This window comes from Bidens hawaiensis, unplaced genomic scaffold (assembly GCF_021521415.1).
Source record: "Bidens hawaiensis isolate Kalapana, Puna unplaced genomic scaffold, B.hawaiensis_p1.1 tig00007248_1, whole genome shotgun sequence".
NCBI classification, from domain to species: Eukaryota; Viridiplantae; Streptophyta; class Magnoliopsida; order Asterales; family Asteraceae; genus Bidens; species Bidens hawaiensis.
Window position 1 is genome coordinate 415,888 of NW_027491500.1, and position 16,510 is coordinate 432,397.

Consider the following 16,510-nt stretch of genomic DNA (forward strand, 5'->3'; position numbering starts at 1 on the left):
ATAAACATGTCGCTAATTATTATACGATAATGGTTCGTAAATCATTATTTAACTAATTTAATAATTCATTATTTGATTGTAAACTTATTTTAGATATTCAATAGTTTATATTATTTAAAAAAAATGCTCAAACTTTCTATATTTAATAGTAAAATTAGATGTAACGGGTTAATAAAAATTAGTGTGATTTAAATTATATTAACTACCTTTTTTTTCATATAGGTTATAACTAATTGGTCATACCAATTAAACTTATGACCCATGAATAACATGGATTGAGGAGAATAACGATTAGAAAATATGAGGGAAATTAAAGTTGGATTGAATGTGGTTAAGACATATCATCTTCTTTATTTTTTTGTTTATTAGTATAGGTAGATTTCTTTTGTTGAAATTGATTATGTCATAAATATTTATGAAATAGTTTCTGAAAAATAAGCATCTCGAATTTATAATTTTTTTTAGCAAAAAAACCTGAATTGATCATTGTTTTAATGTTTAAAAGTTTTTTTTAGAATGACTATGTTTAGAAATTAAATTAAAGATTCAAAATTAACTAATCACATTAATTGGAATTTTTAAGTTAAATAGCATAATTAATAAAAACTTTATATATATGAAATGAGAAGCTTTGTATAATTCAAACTGAATTAACAAGTCTTATTGTTAAAAAATGCTTAATTCTTAGTGAAAAGTAAGATAGATATACATCAAGCATGATTATATTTTAAATATTATATTGTTGTAAATTGTCATTAATGTGTGCATAATATTTTAAAATATATTGAAAATGTTGTAACTCATAAGTCAAATCATTTTCACCAATGACTTACGGATAGCATGGATTAAGGAGAAGAGAGATTAGATAATTAGCAAGGAATTTTATGCTATGATTGAATGTGGTTAGGACAACTAAGTGTCATTATTCATAGTTTTTCATCGACGCCAAAGAACGCCAAATAACCATTGCTTTGTTTTTAGTAAGATTGGTTTTGTCAATCAAAGGGGGTTGCAGAGCATCTTGTAACTTGTTGTCCGCTTACTTGCATCTTTATTGTAATTGGATAATTCTTAATTAATTATATTAAAAAACGAACAACATATCCTATACAATACGAAGTTATTAACTTATACCAACGCGGCGGTGGTCCATTGACAAAGACTTTAAGTACCTGAGAGTGGAAGGTATTGGGTTTAAGTCCCATCGATGTCAATGATTAAAGAAATTCATCGTACAAAAAAAATGTTATCAACTTATTTTATATATATGTGTGTGTGTGTAAATTACTTATTTTGAGAAGGGATTAATATCTTCCAAAATTATGGTTATGATTTAATCAGCTAAAAATCTATAAAACTCATTACATTTGTTTACACTATTAAACATAACAGGTTAACTAACTATTAACTAATCAGTAGTAGTCTGACTAGTCTCATCATCTCCTTTCATATTCATACTTACCTTGCAAGATTTTTCTTGATGAACCAAAGACTTGATATATGGGCTCGGTCGCACACCGTCTTGGACTGAACCAAACTCTGCATCAAACTGAGACGGGCCAACGGGCTGAGTCCTCATCTGCACAGACCGCATCAACGCAGCCCTCCTTAAGTCAGCAGAGTGACATATATCACTAGGGGACGATGGGAACCGCCCCTCGGGGTCAGACCCACGTTGACGAGCCGGTGAAGAGGTCATAGCCAGTGCACCAGGGTAGACGGGCGCAGGTGAGAATGTGGATGTTGCAGCTAGTCTTTGGAGACGGTTTGGTGAAACCGGGCTGGTTGGTTGGCTGTCGAGTCGAGATGGTGAGCATGCATTGGACTCGCAGTGTCTAAATTCATCTAAGTCTTCTGACGTTGGTGAATAATGCAATGCTAACTCGTCTCTGAAACCGAAAGCATAGTAAATGTTATTTGCATAAAAAATTTAAAAGGTTAGAAAATGTAGTCCAATTGCTATTATAAGTAACCAACTCTTTTGGCAACATTTAAAATAATCGATTAAGGTAATCTGATCTGGTCGTAAACGCTCAAAATGATGACGTTGCAGCTTATGCGTTACATAAACTTTTCCGCTCAATTAATGAAACTCAATAATATTGCAACAAAAGACACCCAAACAGCAAACAAGTATAACGTTAAGATAATAACTTCATAGCGGTTGCTGTCACAATGGAAGATCAACTGGTGGAAACAAGCAGCTAACTTTACGATTATGCAACATGCCACGGAGGCTCGTATCATGGCTATCATTTTCAACTTGCAGCAATATAAGGTATGATTAAAAGATCATGAACTGGTAATAATATTAAATTTGTTACCTTAGATAAAACATGTTTTCGGATCTTGCAGGAGAATCCATGATGTTTTCGGGAAGGGGGTCTCCAACCGATAGTCCATTCAAGCTCGAAGCCATTATCTACAATATTCCCATATGTATGCCAATTAGTAGTTAGTTAGTTAGTTAAAATGGCGCACCTATTAATAATAAAAGTTTCAAAGAGTTCTATTAAGAGTCACACTTTATTTCATCATAAACGATTACAGTAGACATGGCAGGTAAACGAGCAACAAGTTGCGCCACAACCCCTTTTGGTACTTGGATATACAATCGTCGTTAATCAGTAAAGAGAAACAAACCGCATGCGTGCTCAGGGTGTCATTATATGAGTTTTGAATGCTATTATTCTTAACTAAAAACAGAAAATCAATCAAAACCAAGATAGTCAGTTTTCTATAAGCAACATAATGATATTCAATTTTCTACTGTGACTTCAAGTCATCTTAAAACACACATCCAAACATCCCTGTAAGCCGTTAAAAAACTGGCGTGACTCCATAGAAGTAGAAAACAAAAAAAAAATTACCAAAATAATCTAACAGAATACAAAGAATCATAATAATGCTTATCATTAAGAACTTCAAATAGGCAAAATAGATGGTGTAAATACCGTGTAATAGACCGATATGTCCCCAGATTAAGGTATAATAATATAACATCGACGTTCAAATTGCCCAAGTGTTATCAACTACTTTAGATTTATAGGGACTGGATCAAATACAAATTAAATTAACGTGTGCTAACTGTAAGAATCAAGCAGTGTAATTATATATACGATATATTGTAATTAATAGTGCATTGTAATTACACTACGATGTAATTACATAATTACAATACTTGTATATATAATTATACTACTTGATTCGCACAATTAGCACGTTAATTTAATCTGTACATTAACTTTCCTCTAAGTTTATTAATCGATCAAAGTCTTACAAATTTTGGCTTTAGATATAAATTAGATAAACTCTGGAAACTGGACAAGATATGATGCAACTTATATATCCACAATTAAACATTAAAAAAGAAGAATTAACCTCACTGAGATAACGTTTGTGGGAGTGAAGATTATCAAGGTAAACATCATCTTCAGGCTCTCTACTGCGTTTACCACTCGGAGATGCAGATACATGAAGAGGTTTGGATTCTGATAAAGTTGATGGTTTCATTTTACAAACATTCTATTATTATTATTATTATTATTATTATTATTATTATTATTATTATTATTATTATTATTATTATTATTATTACAAATCCCTATATTCATTCATAACCAATGTGTATGAGAATAAGTACAAAACAAAAGATTTATTACAACTAGTTTATATTTATGACACATGTACATTGGCCCCCTCCTGATAACAATAAAAAAAACAACACGTTTATTTTATGTTTATGTCATGACTGCTTGTCGGTTATATTTACGGACATGCCATTAGTTTTGGGCTGGAAGTCTGGAACTTTATAGATGGGCCTCACTTGTGCAATCATGGGCTGGTTTCATTGTTGCAGGCCCTGGCCCTTCTAGTGGCCCAAACCGGACCGGATTGAGTCAAACATAGTGAAAACTGGTTTGCTCAAAACTGGATCTGTTTAGAAAACGAATTTTAAGTGGAAAATCATACCGGTTCCAGACCCCATTCAAAACTGGTTTTCAAACATATATACTCAAACCGATTTCATTTGATGGGATGGGATGGGATGGGATGGGATGGGATGGGATTGGAAAGGGCTTCACCTAGAGGTGTACAAAACCAGTTTTAAACCCAAATCGAACCGGTTTGGTCAATGGCAGGTCAAAACCGGCTTGACTTTCGGTTTATAAACTGGTTTAGAAGCAAGATAGGCCGGCCTGGTTTAGGTCGGTTCGGTCCGGTTTAGAACTGGTTTGACCGGTGTTCCTCAAACCGGTTCGGTTTTAAAATCAGTTCAGTAGATCTTAAGGGGAACCGTCTTGGAACTGGCGGTTTGGGTCGGTTTGGGTGAAACCGGTTTTTTTTACACCTCTAGCTTCGCCCTAACCGGCTTCAAGTCGGACTAGAAGTCAGTTTTGGATCAAGGACCGGTTTGAATGTTCACTTCTGGTCGTCACATGCAGGGCCGGCCTGGAGGCCATGCAAGCCTCGGCCTCCGTCTACAACCTGTTATCAATAGAGGCAGGGAAATTTAAAAAAAAAAATTATATACGGTTTAATAATAATAATTAAAACAATAATAAATAATGAAGCTCACAAAAGTTTTATAGGCCTACTTTTTCTTTAAACCTAATAATAACCAACATTATGGAGCCCAATAATACCCCTAGTCTGTTCAATTGTTCAAATATAACTACCTAATGTATTATGTTCCTAGGCTGATAAAAAAATAACTAAATATGGGACTTAAAAATGGCATGTTTATTTTTTTAAATATGAGAAGAATGCTTGGAAGAATGTTAGAAGAGGCTCTTGATTCGTCTAACTTTGTTTTGTCTTTAATTACAGTTACAATAACTTCGTTTTGTTTATTATTATTACAATTATCATCGATCTTTGACAAATAAATTACAAAAAACAATAAAAACAAAAAAAAAACAATAATTTTTTTAACAAAAATGATAAAAACCGTAAGATGATTGTATGATATTGACCATCCATGTAATTAGCTTTTATCGAATCCATGTGGTATGATGATTGGTTAGGATGCCAATTTACCACAAACAGCACCGATAACGACAACAATAAAACTGAATAAATACTCTTCGCCGAAAAAAAAATCATATTTCTGTCACACTTTTGTTACAGTTACAATTTATACGAATTCAAAGAAACCTGAGGCGCCCGGTTGCATCAACAAGCTGCTGCATTTTGTGAGCAGCAGAGCTCAAAGTAGCGTCGTCCTTACAAAAAGCGAATCTGATGAATCGATTATAATAATCATATTTCTTACTAAAGAAACCGCATCCAGGAACAGCAACAACTCCTGCTTCTTTTATCAACTCCTCCACAAATTCAATCTAAATAAAAAAACATCATCATCAAATTCCGCTTCAAAAACATAAAAATAACGTAAAACAGATACCAACAAACACGTACATCAGTTAGTTTGCAAGTCTCTGGAATCGCTGCAAATATGAAAAACGAACCCAACGGTTTAAACTCGACTACGAAACCCAACTGGCTAAGCAACTTGAAGACAAAATCTCGTTTTGATTCGTAGTCCTGAAAATCAGCACGCCCATTGTAAGAAAAAATAAAAAAAACGTAAAAAAGTAGGACCCACGAGGTCATAAGATTATATAAAAGATTAAAATCCTTACTGTTCTCAAAGATATATAATATTCTGGTGGGCTCGTTAACGCGGTCAAAGCAGCTTCCTGAAACGGTGCAGGAGCAGAATCTGTTACTTTCGTATGAATGTTTCTGATTGCAAACGCAAAGCAAGACGGGCCTATAGCCCACCCGACCCTCCAGCCTGATACATAATATATGATTAATCAGTAGATGCAGCAAAATGGGTGGGTTGACTCGGGTAACGAGTCAAACGGGTCATTTATTGAATGGACCTGTTACACTGTAAGTCTTGGATAAGGAAGACGTTATGATGGTCCTCGTTTGCATTCCTGGTAGAGACGCGAGGCTTATATGCGGTTCATTGTCGTATATTATATGCTCATAAACCTGCATAAATGTAAAATGATTTAAAAAGAAAATGTATGCAGATAAGATACAACAAATAAAAATTATAATGATCATAAAAGGTTGTTGTTATACTTCATCGGTAACTGCTATGCAATCTTTCGTTCTGCAATATTCAGCGATAATCTCTAGCTCGTCGATGTTAAAAACTTTTCCAGTTGGATTATGAGGACTGTGAAACAAATGAATATTATAACTGCAATTTTGCTTTGTCTTTGGTCAATGTCAACACATACCTATTAAGTACTAAAGCCTTTGTCTTGGAACTAAAAGCATCCAAAAGTTTGACTTTGTCAAGTGTCCAGTAAGGCGGGTCAAGGGCTACATATACAGGGACTCCTCCAGCCATTGAAATACACGCTCCATATGTTTCGAAACACGGATCAAACAATATTACTTCATCACCAGGGTTAATTACTGCATAGAAACATAACTTAATAACATACACTCGTGCCTAAGAGTAATTTGAGTATATGGGTCAAACGAGCCAAGCCAGCTTGTGATCTACTCGAGATCGGCTCGTTAAGAGCTCGAATCAAGCCGAGCTTAAACGAACTTGAGACTTAAAATAAGCTTGTTTAATAAAGAGCTCGAGCTTCACTTATCGAGGTCGAGCTGGCTCGCGAGCCTAAACGAGCCTATTTTTATATAAATTTTATTTAATGTAATTAAATATATATAAAATTATGATAAAAATAACTAAATAGTATATATTACGCATATACGAAAATTATATATATAAGGTAATTAAAAATGTGTAAAAATAATTTAATAGATGACATACGAGCCAATCCTGAGCTGGGCTCGAGCTTGAAAAAATGACTCATGAGGAAAGCCAAGCTTTAGGAAACGAGCTCGAAACAAGCTGCGCTCAAGCTCTCGTCTCGTGTGCACCCTTAGCTAAAGTGTATATAGATATAAAGTAACATGCTTGCAAACATTGTGGCAGCAAATGCCTCAGTCTGGCCACAGCAAATGGCAATATCTGTCAAAGGATCAAAGTCTAAACCATGCATCTGCTTCATTTTATCCACAAGCAGATTGCATATCCCTTGCACATGCCTTCAGTTACAATTGAAACAAAACTCGGTTAAAATTACGATTCTATCTATACTATATTATAATACATTTTGAGAAGGACGTGATTGTCTTTTTACATTAGTTTTTAAAAGTTTAAGAGGGTGAAATTGTCTTTTATGTATTTGACTACCTTTCAAAAATATATTTTACGCACACATTCCAATTACGTGATTAAATACAAAAACAGTAAACAGTAACTGAATAATATATCTTAAATATATATAAACGAAACATTTGAAAGCTCTCTGGTTGCTCCCTACATTCTCTGAAGCTATCAGATTGCTTTATTTGTAAATAGAGGCTTCTCATGCATTCGACCCGAAATCACGGGTATGGGTCTCACCAAACCCAGATAACCCTTAAACGGGTTATAACATCTCATTACATTAAAATTTAATCTCACCAAATATTTGATATAAAAATCTCAAAATCCTATAAAATAGGGATATACTAATAATTAATATCTGATTTTTTTAATATTATTTATAATTAAGATGCAGTTTTATACTAAAAAAATAAGCGGGTCATGATCTCACCAAACCCAGATAGCTTTTAAACCAGGTTATAGCATCTCATTTATTTGTGAAACCCTTTCATCATCAAATACTAAGTATATTATTAACTTCCTTACAATAACTAAAATTAAAATTTTAAAAAAACCTATAAGTATTAGAAATGAATAAACCCCGTGTAATACGGGGGATAAAAGCTAGTTGATTATAAATACTGTAAATTAGTTAAGACAACAACTTGAATTTTGTAGTAATAACGAAAATCATTCAGATATCTAATTATATAAACTACGGGTACACAGTTAATCTACAGTTATTACTTATTAGCCAAATCAGTTCTGTTTATTCGGTTAGTTTGTCAGTTTTAGCTTCGGTTCGGTTAATAACCAAAATCCAAGTTGGGCTAAAAATAATAATTCGGTTCGGTTATTACTTTAATTTATAAACTTTTATTAAACTTCCGCTTCATCGCAGAGTTAACAATTAACAAACATATAATGTTGGTTTCTGGTTGCTGATTAATATTGAAACAAACGATGAATGCATAAAACCTGTATTGATTAAAATCGGATGTGATGGCGGAGACGGCTGCTTCTTTGATATGCGGTGGCGCCGGAAAATCGGGGAAGCCTTCGGCGAGGTTAACGGCGTTGCTGCGTTCAGCTAGAATCGATAATTGCTGGATTGGTGAAGGTTTTAAGGATTTAGCGGTTGATGACAGCTTTTGTTCCATGTTACCTTATCGTACAAGATCGTCACACCTTTGACTTTCTTTGACCAATTTCGCACCAAAATGGAATTAACAGATACGGGTTGTATTTGTATAGACTAAAGAGACGTTTTTTTCTTTCTTTTTTTTTAACGGCGAACAAATATTCATTAAATACCAAACCGGTATAGCAAGTTGCTAATCGGGGCCACGAATCCAAATTACCCGTTAAACAAGCAAAATGGCAATACAGCAACACACAAGAGAGCAACCCTCTATCATAAAACATTGAAAGTTGGCCACTTTTCCTACGTGATCGCCTCCGTGTTAGATCTATTTCTCACCCATAAGTAACCCAATGCTTTTATGCCTCCCACCACGTTACCTAGGTGCACTGCTTTCCCAATAAAGACTGTCTTCCTTGCCTTCTAAATGCCTCGTCTTGTTGTTAAATAAATTGCGTGAAACGCTTTTGCTTTCTTTTTAGGGAATTTAAAAACTTATGCATCTCCAACAAGTCACGGAAGCTATAAGCAAAAAAGGAAGGTACCTTATGCCATTTAGCGAGACGGCTTTTATTAGTCATGACTTTTATATGCTGGTTATTTTAAATGCAAATAATTTTTATACACTTTAATAGTTACAATAAAGATTATACTTCAAAAGTTCTTTGAAAATGTTGATGTATTGACAAAAATATAATGGTATGCCATGATCCATTTATACGGTGAACTTGCCAAATCAAACAAGAAATCCTTTAAAACCATTATACAACTTTGTGAATTCGGGCGCTAACCACGTACGAAGGCATTCACACCTCAACGTTGTAGCATTTACACCTGAACATTCCAATGAGACTCCAGAGAAATGATTAATGCCTCTGAAGTGACATTTTCTGTCACATCATCATCACCTTTTTTTATTAAAAACATATGCAATAGATAATGCTCTTATATGTTTTTATTAAAAACATATGTAATGGATAATGGTCTTATAATGTCAGGAGAGATGGTGCATAGCTTTATCCATCTATAAAATATCTTATTACGTATTTCTTAACGTGTTGGCTACCTAAATTATGTTGGAGTTAATTCCCGAACCGAGTTATGGGTCGGGAAGGTGGGGCCGGTTCGAGCTAATGGATCGATCTCATTAATTAATTATTATAATTAGAGATAGTTATCTATTTTATTTATTAGATAGAGATGAAATTTTATTTAATAGATAAATAGGAGTTTGTATTTTACTCTAATTGTAATCGAGCCTCTGTATAACCTCAAAGAATTCATGTAAGGGTTATTAGAGAAGTGATCAAGTTTTGAGTTATTTCTCTTGATTAATAAAATTGGTGAGTTGTGCCAAAATATTCTCCGGTATTTAATTCGATTTGGGCCATTAATTGGTATCAAATCCGGATCGAAACAAGAAGCAAGTGAGCAGATTACAAGCGGGTATTCTGTTCAAGGCAGACTTCAATCAAATTTTCTCAAGATTGCAGGAGCAGACCAAGAAGAACCGGGTTTGTGTCCGAGTAGCGAGACGAGAGTGGCCAGGTCGAACAAAAAGGAATCGTTCGGTTCAAATCAGATAACCAGGATGGTTCAATCGAGTACTAGCCGATTACCAAGGAACAGACTGGAAGTTTCTAATCGTTCAAGAGAAGTAATCGATAAAGAGACAAGCAGCGAAGGTTTCTGCCCAGCAACAAATTAAACTAAGAACTAGGGTTTGATTACTAAAGGGCTGTATTCAAGAATCTGATTCAACCAAGAAAAAACCGAAGGATTGGAACCAACAAGAAAGAACCGGAGTATTGGAATTCTTGTTGAATTGTGGTTGGATATTTTGTGATAAAGGTGTCACACAAATCAAGGCTTTTGAATTATTAGGAAACAAGGTTTGCATAATATTCTTTTGGGTACACAGGTTACGAAGAGAAAACTACAGAATATTTATTTTGTTGCAATTATGTTTTCTTGCACAAGAGACTTGTTTTTCTTCCGGAGGTAATTGTCACTGGGGTGCTGCGAGTAAACGGCTTTGGTTATGAAAAGAGGTTCAGGGCTGAATTATTTGTTTCTGTTCCAACAGACTGTAGCAAGGGAGTTCGACACCATTAAGTGTTTACCGACGGAAGAAAAAAAGGGTGTTAATGGCAGGTGACGAAGAAAGACCGATAATCCAACCCAAAGCGACCGGGGGATATCACTGCAGGTTACAAGCTGAACAAAACCAATTACATCACATGGCCGATTGTGGTGGAAGCGATTTTAGACGATCAAGGGTTATGGGAAGTCGTTCAACCAGAAGAAGGTGCTGCTATTGATGCGAAGAAGAATAAAACGGCAAGATCGTTTTTGTTTCAAGTTGTGGAATGTGATATTCTTCTTCAGATTGCTCAATACAGGAATGCACGAGAAATATGGGCGGCTTTGACGGCACAATATGTTGGGCCGAGCGAGTCCAAAAGGCTCGACTCCTAACGTTGAAAAGTGAAGTTGAGAAACTCAAGATGGCGGAAAACGAGACTGCTGATCAGTTTGCAGTGAAAATAACCTATGGTTTCAAAGGCAACGGGTCTTGGTTACGTATTCGAGCAAGATGTGTTGGTGAAGAAGTTACTCGACGCGGCTCCAAACAAATACTTTAACTTGGTAGCCTCAATCGAGCAAACTGTTGATCTCGATAGTATGAGGTTTGAAGATGCTGTTGGAAGACTTAAGGCGTTTGAAGAACGTCTACGAGGAAGAGAGTGCGCTTCTGAGTCTCAAAGTCAGTTACTTTCAATCGAACAGAAGGTGGTTACAAAGGTAAATCGTATGATCAGTTCGGTAGCCGAGGTAGAGGTGGGTCGAGTTCATGGGAACGTGGAAGAGGCCGGGAAACCGGAGGGCACAGATCGTACCAAACCGAAGGACGGGTAAGAGAAAGGAAAGATCGCTCCCAGATTAAGTGTTTTCAGTGTGACGAGATGGGACACTTCGCGTTCTCCTGTCCGGAACGAAGACGAGCAAACCAGGAAGCAAATATGGCTGAAACGAAAGAACAAGCCGATAGTGATCCGGCTGGTTATTTAAATCTTTACGAGACGGTTTACTTAAACGAAGAATGAGTTAACCCGAAAAGGCTTAAAGCCGAGAAAGTGGAAGAAGGCACTTGGTATCTCGACAACGGAGCGTCGAACCACATGACAGGTAACCAGTCGTATTTTTCCGAACTCAACAAAAATATAACGGGTAAGGTAAAATTCAGGGACGCGTTGTGTGTTGATATATGCGGTAAAGGGAAGATTTTATTAAAATCGAAAACCGGAGATGATCGGGTTTTATCCGATGTTTATTTTATACAAAGTTTGAAAGATAATATAATAAAACGGGTGTGATGTTCGTATGAAGGAGAATTATTTGCTCTTGTATGATGACGGGGGTAAACTTATGATGAAGGTGTTTCGAACGAGAAACCGGTTATACACGATTAAATTAACAGTGGGAGTTCCGGGTTATGTTAAGAATTCCACGCCGATACAGGAAAAGTTAGATGATTTGGGAACAAAAGATGATCAAGGAAAACTGTTGTTCGCTCGATTAGATGACAAGAATCGCAACCAAAGGAGCGTTTATGCGAGTTCATGCGGCCGAAGGAATGGTCGGGGACATGGTCATAAAAGAGGTCGAGTTCGAAAGAGCCGAAAGAACAAAGTCATGGATCAAGAGAAGTTCCAAGAGGTGAAGACCAAGATCATGATGACCAATATGGATGTGAAAGCTGAGAAGGTCAAGATCGTGGGTCAAATCAAAAGGAACAAAAGAGACGTGTTTGAAGTTAAAGGTTCGCTTATTCCAGTTCGGAAATTAAGGGTGATTGTTGGAGTTAATTCCCGAACCGAGTTATGGGTCAGGAAGGCGGGCCGGTTCGAGCTAATAGATCGATCTCATTAATTAACTAATTATTATCATTAGAGATAATTATCTATTTTATTTATTAGATAGAGATGGAATTTTATTTAATAGATAAATAGGAGTTTAAATTTTACTCTAATTGTAATCAAGCCTTTATATAACCCCAAAGAATTCATGTAAGGGTTATTGAAGAAGTGATCAAGTTTTGAGTTATTTTCTTAATTAATAAAATTGGTGAGTTATACCAAAATATTCACCGGTATTTAATTCTATCTGGGCCATTAAATTGCACCTCTCTGAAATCGTACCTTCATAAAATCTTCTCTTAGGCTGAGGGGTGTGGAGCGCGAGAGGGGGCGCGTGAGCCCATCCGCTCGCGCCCCGGGGCGCGAGCGCGGAAATCCAGGCGGGCGCAAGGGGTCTCACGGCTGGGAATGCGCGTGAGGGAGCCTGGGAATGCGTAAATAGAGCCGTTGGGCTCTTTATGTTTATTAAAAAAAATTTTTTTTTTATAAATTGATTCGATTTGTTACCTGATGGTGAATAACAATCTGATCGGAGTTAGTTGTGTACGGCGGTATGACTCCGGCGGTGGTTCATGGCGGCGTTGAGTCGCCGGTGGTGATGAGAGTGGATTAGGCGAAGTAGCGGAATTAGGGTTTGAGATATTTGTTTGTTTATATTTGTGTGTTGTGGGCTGATATGCTTGTGGTAACCGACCTCTTGTTTAAGTTGTGCATTATGAGGTTGTACACTTTTCTTGTTAGGTTGTAAAGTGAGTTACTTTTAAACGGCTTAGGGTGTTTTATCTTGCGCGACGGATAGATCGGTAAAACCCAAGTGTTAGGACGGTAAGTGTATTATCATATTGAAACTAACTAAAACAAAAAAGTTATAAAAATTGAGGTGGACTGATAGAGTGGAGTCGGTCGGTAAAACTTGGGCGTTGAAGCGGCGAGTGTATACAAATTCGGTCGGTTTTATGTCATGTTTGTTATGGTAACGGAACAAAAACAAAGAACGAAAAAAAATTGGTATGATCGTTTTTGTTATGTTCGTTATAGTACCGGAATTAAAACAAAACGCGTCGAGTCTACGCAAATTCAGTGAGTTTTAGTCATATTCGTTAAGGTAGCGGAACTAAAACAAAAAATAACTCCGATCAGATTTTTTAATAATACGTTTTTTTAATACATTTATAAAAAAATAAAAAAAAAACCGCTCGCGCCCCCTCTCGCGCCCCTCCACACCAGGGCCAGGGGCGCGAGCGGGGGCTCCAACACCCATCTTATCAAGTTTCTCTCTCTGCCACACGTCACAATATTATTGGCTGGCGCCCCCACTCGCGCCCCCTCTCGCGCCCCCCACACCCCTCAGCCTAAGTGTTTGCTTCTCACTCTAGTGTTTTACTGTTCATAAACTAACCAGTGAAGGGTACAGTAGTAATTTGGCAATAAAATGTAACGTTTGCTAGGGTTTTGTGTCCCGCCGACCAGTACCACTCACCACGCAGTCAATCTCTCTTCCCAAAATATTAATTTTATATTTTTCATTTTTTAAATTAAACTTTGGTCTGTCCGGTCAAAGTCATAATAATAACTCAAAAGGCTGCACATATAATCCAACCCAACGGCCATATATGTCTATACTCACACTCACATTGAGTGATCACATCTAGCCATGGATCCCAACGATAAGGTATTGTGCATTAATTTGAATTGCTATGAATCTAAACAAGTTCAAATAATAAAACTATACATGCTTGCAGCTATCAGTTGAAGATGTAACCGAATCGTCTAACGAGAAGAAATGTTGTACCGGGTGTCATACTAGTAAAACTCCTCTTTGGAGAGGCGGTCCTGCTGGACCTAAGGTAAGTTTTTGTTTAATAACATGAGATTGGTAGTGTGTATGAAAATATTGATGCTGGGAAACCATGTACCCATTGGTGTACAGATTTTTTCGGCTAAGTGTCGATCGATACCGGTATTACTGAAAATAAACTGTACGGTACTGATACAGAAAGCATGAAAAATGAATACCAATATTCGGTAATTGGTTTATTGTAACGATTAGTCGGGATTAATCAGATTGGAATTTACATGTAAATTTTTAAATATGCATTCAGTGTATATATACACACACGCCACATTTTACAGATAAAACTTTTCACTTTTAACCGAATAACGATTAATCGGCACCTAGTCGGTGGGTTTACCAACTCGTGATTAATCAAGGATTAATCGACGCCTAGACGAGATTTTTGCAACCATGCTTGTACTATTATAGAAAACTGAAAACGTATGACGCTGAAACCGAAAACATAAAACATTGTACCGATACCGAATACCGTACCGATTTTTTCGGTTCGGTGTCGATCGGTACCTGTATCGCTGAAAATAGCGAAGCTGTATGGTACTGATACCGAAAGCATGAAAAACGAGTACCAGTATTTGGTAATTGGTTTATTGTAATGACTCTAAAAGTATTTATGAATGCGCATTTTTGTTGTTTTGGTTCAAAGTCTCTATGCAATGCATGTGGAATCAAATACAACAAGAAGAGGAGGCAACAAATAAGCGCATTCGAAAAAACCGAACGAAAAACTTCAAACCCCGTAAAGCGAAACCAAGATTTGAAACTGAAGATGAGATTAATGGTAGTAAACAAAAAACAACCACATGACATTGATTATGATAATCATCTTCATAAACCGCCGCTAAGGCAGCCGAGAAAGCGATCATCTTATGAAAGAGGTAAGCCCTGGTGGAACAAGTTAAGGGAAGAAGAACAAGCTGCAATCCTGTTAATGGCAATCTCTTGTGGTGGATCTATGTATTGATTTTGAATGGGTTTTTTTTTTTTTTTTTTTTTTCAAATTAGAAATTGTGGGAAATTGGTACTCTTAACAGTCTAACTTATGGACTTGTTGCTTGCCTATAACATTAGTAAAAAAAGAGGCAAATTTTTGTTGTGGTTTGTTTACAGCTCAATTATACTACTAGTAGTAACAAGATTGTTTTTTAATGTTTATTGTAATTTAGGTGATGATGCTTTTATTAAGTCAAATCTGACATCCTGTCTTTTTGTTAGGGTTGTTTAATATAAAGTGTAATAATTTTCTAAAAGATGGATTATTAAGCTGATTTTGTTTGACAATGTATCACTAAAGTTTGGTACTTTGTGACTGACCTGTAACTAGGCCTAGTTTATTGGGCTGGTTCGGGTATACGTCAAAATGGGTTCGGGTTGGAACGAGTATTGAGCAAAATGAGCTTGGGTTAAATTGGACGGTTCTGAAAAGGTATCAGTTTCGTTTAGAACAAACCATGTTTTGAACAATATATAGTAATGTTTAAAAGTAAAAAACAAGTTCACCAACTATTTTTATGGTAATTAATGGCGATGGAGTGGTTGGGAGGACTACGGGGTGGCTTCGGGGAGGAGTCGGTGGAGGTGTAGACCCAGATAGTGGTAGTAGAGCCAAACAATGGTGATAGGTGGTGCTAACCAGTTTTGAAAATTAACAAGTTCTATAATAGTTGTAACCGGTTGACTCATTTAATATAATTTTACTAGTTTTTTTTTTCTAGTTAAAGTTGACCCAATAAGCCCATATACAATATATTTTTTTCTAAGTTAACTTAATATTTGAATAATAATCCCTTCCAAGTTCCAAGTGCCACCTCTAAACATAGAATATTACATGTTTTAAGAACACATAATGTATTCTCATATTGGGCTACATGTATGGACCCAAGTCAGGGTAAGTTCAATCCATTGGGCCTACCCACATCATAGCAACATGATGAGGGCTTCTCTCCCCTTTTCCCCTCTCTATTTACATATCGATTATCTGAGTATTCGAGTTGATCGTGAGTATACGATCCTCGCCTCCTCGGGGCTATGACCTCGAAACCCTTCTATCAGGTTCTCTACGTGTTGATTTAAAATCCAACCCGATAAAAAGACCCGATCCGAAAAATGTACCAAATAATAATATTGAAGCGATGCTATAATAAAAGGAAGACACTATTGTTGAAAAGGCTAAGAAAGCCACAAAAAATGGCAGAAAATTGAGTAGTTGATGCTTCTACTCAATAGTCAATAATGTTCATTTACCATCATTTGTTGGGTCCACCGTATTTTGATGTTTTCTCACAATGTAAAAGGAAACATATTTTAAGACTTAAGTTTTATACAATAAAACTCGTTTCAAGGATTCAAATAGCTCTATATTAAATAAAAATAGTTCAACGACTATAGCTCGAGAAGAAGATATTAAA

General features: G+C 36.1%; 2 protein-coding genes and 1 pseudogene across 3 annotated transcripts; 1 reads left to right on the plus strand and 2 right to left on the minus strand.

Annotated features, from left to right (window-relative positions):
- Positions 1-1,408: 1,408 nt before the first annotated feature.
- LOC143634790 (uncharacterized) lies at positions 1,409-3,614 on the minus strand. The gene is made up of 4 exons (XM_077102781.1): positions 3,542-3,614; positions 3,382-3,506; positions 2,325-2,422; positions 1,409-1,889 (listed from the first exon to the last, which is right to left on the minus strand). Exons 1-4 carry the CDS (start codon positions 3,612-3,614, stop codon positions 1,409-1,411), a joined length of 777 nt encoding a protein of 258 aa, XP_076958896.1.
- Positions 3,615-5,125: 1,511 nt separating this feature from the next.
- LOC143634818 (uncharacterized) lies at positions 5,126-8,354 on the minus strand. Its single transcript, XM_077102802.1, has 8 exons — positions 8,168-8,354; positions 6,956-7,086; positions 6,261-6,441; positions 6,100-6,196; positions 5,892-6,006; positions 5,646-5,800; positions 5,422-5,547; positions 5,126-5,342 (listed from the first exon to the last, which is right to left on the minus strand). The coding sequence occupies exons 1-8, from the start codon at positions 8,347-8,349 to the stop codon at positions 5,148-5,150; spliced, it is 1,182 nt and encodes a 393-aa protein (XP_076958917.1). The 5' UTR covers positions 8,350-8,354; the 3' UTR covers positions 5,126-5,147.
- Positions 8,355-13,904: 5,550 nt separating this feature from the next.
- LOC143634791 (GATA transcription factor 15 pseudogene) lies at positions 13,905-15,066 on the plus strand (annotated as a pseudogene). The gene is made up of 3 exons (XR_013153928.1): positions 13,905-13,922; positions 13,993-14,097; positions 14,749-15,066. The product of XR_013153928.1 is annotated as a GATA transcription factor 15 pseudogene (transcript).
- Positions 15,067-16,510: the final 1,444 nt, after the last annotated feature.

Coding starts and splice junctions, on each gene's coding strand:
- LOC143634790 (XM_077102781.1), bottom strand. CDS start 3,614: ATGAATATAGGGATTTGTAATAATAATAATAATAATAATAATAATAAT. Junction 3,507..3,541: donor TAATAATAATAATAATAATA/ATAATAATAATA, acceptor GTAAAATGAAAC/CATCAACTTTATCAGAATCC. Junction 1,890..2,324: donor GAAAACATGTTTTATCTAAG/GTAACAAATTTA, acceptor TTTCGGTTTCAG/AGACGAGTTAGCATTGCATT.
- LOC143634818 (XM_077102802.1), bottom strand. CDS start 8,349: ATGGAACAAAAGCTGTCATCAACCGCTAAATCCTTAAAACCTTCACCA. Junction 7,087..8,167: donor TCCGATTTTAATCAATACAG/GTTTTATGCATT, acceptor TTGTAACTGAAG/GCATGTGCAAGGGATATGCA. Junction 5,548..5,645: donor ATTATATATCTTTGAGAACA/GTAAGGATTTTA, acceptor GCTGATTTTCAG/GACTACGAATCAAAACGAGA.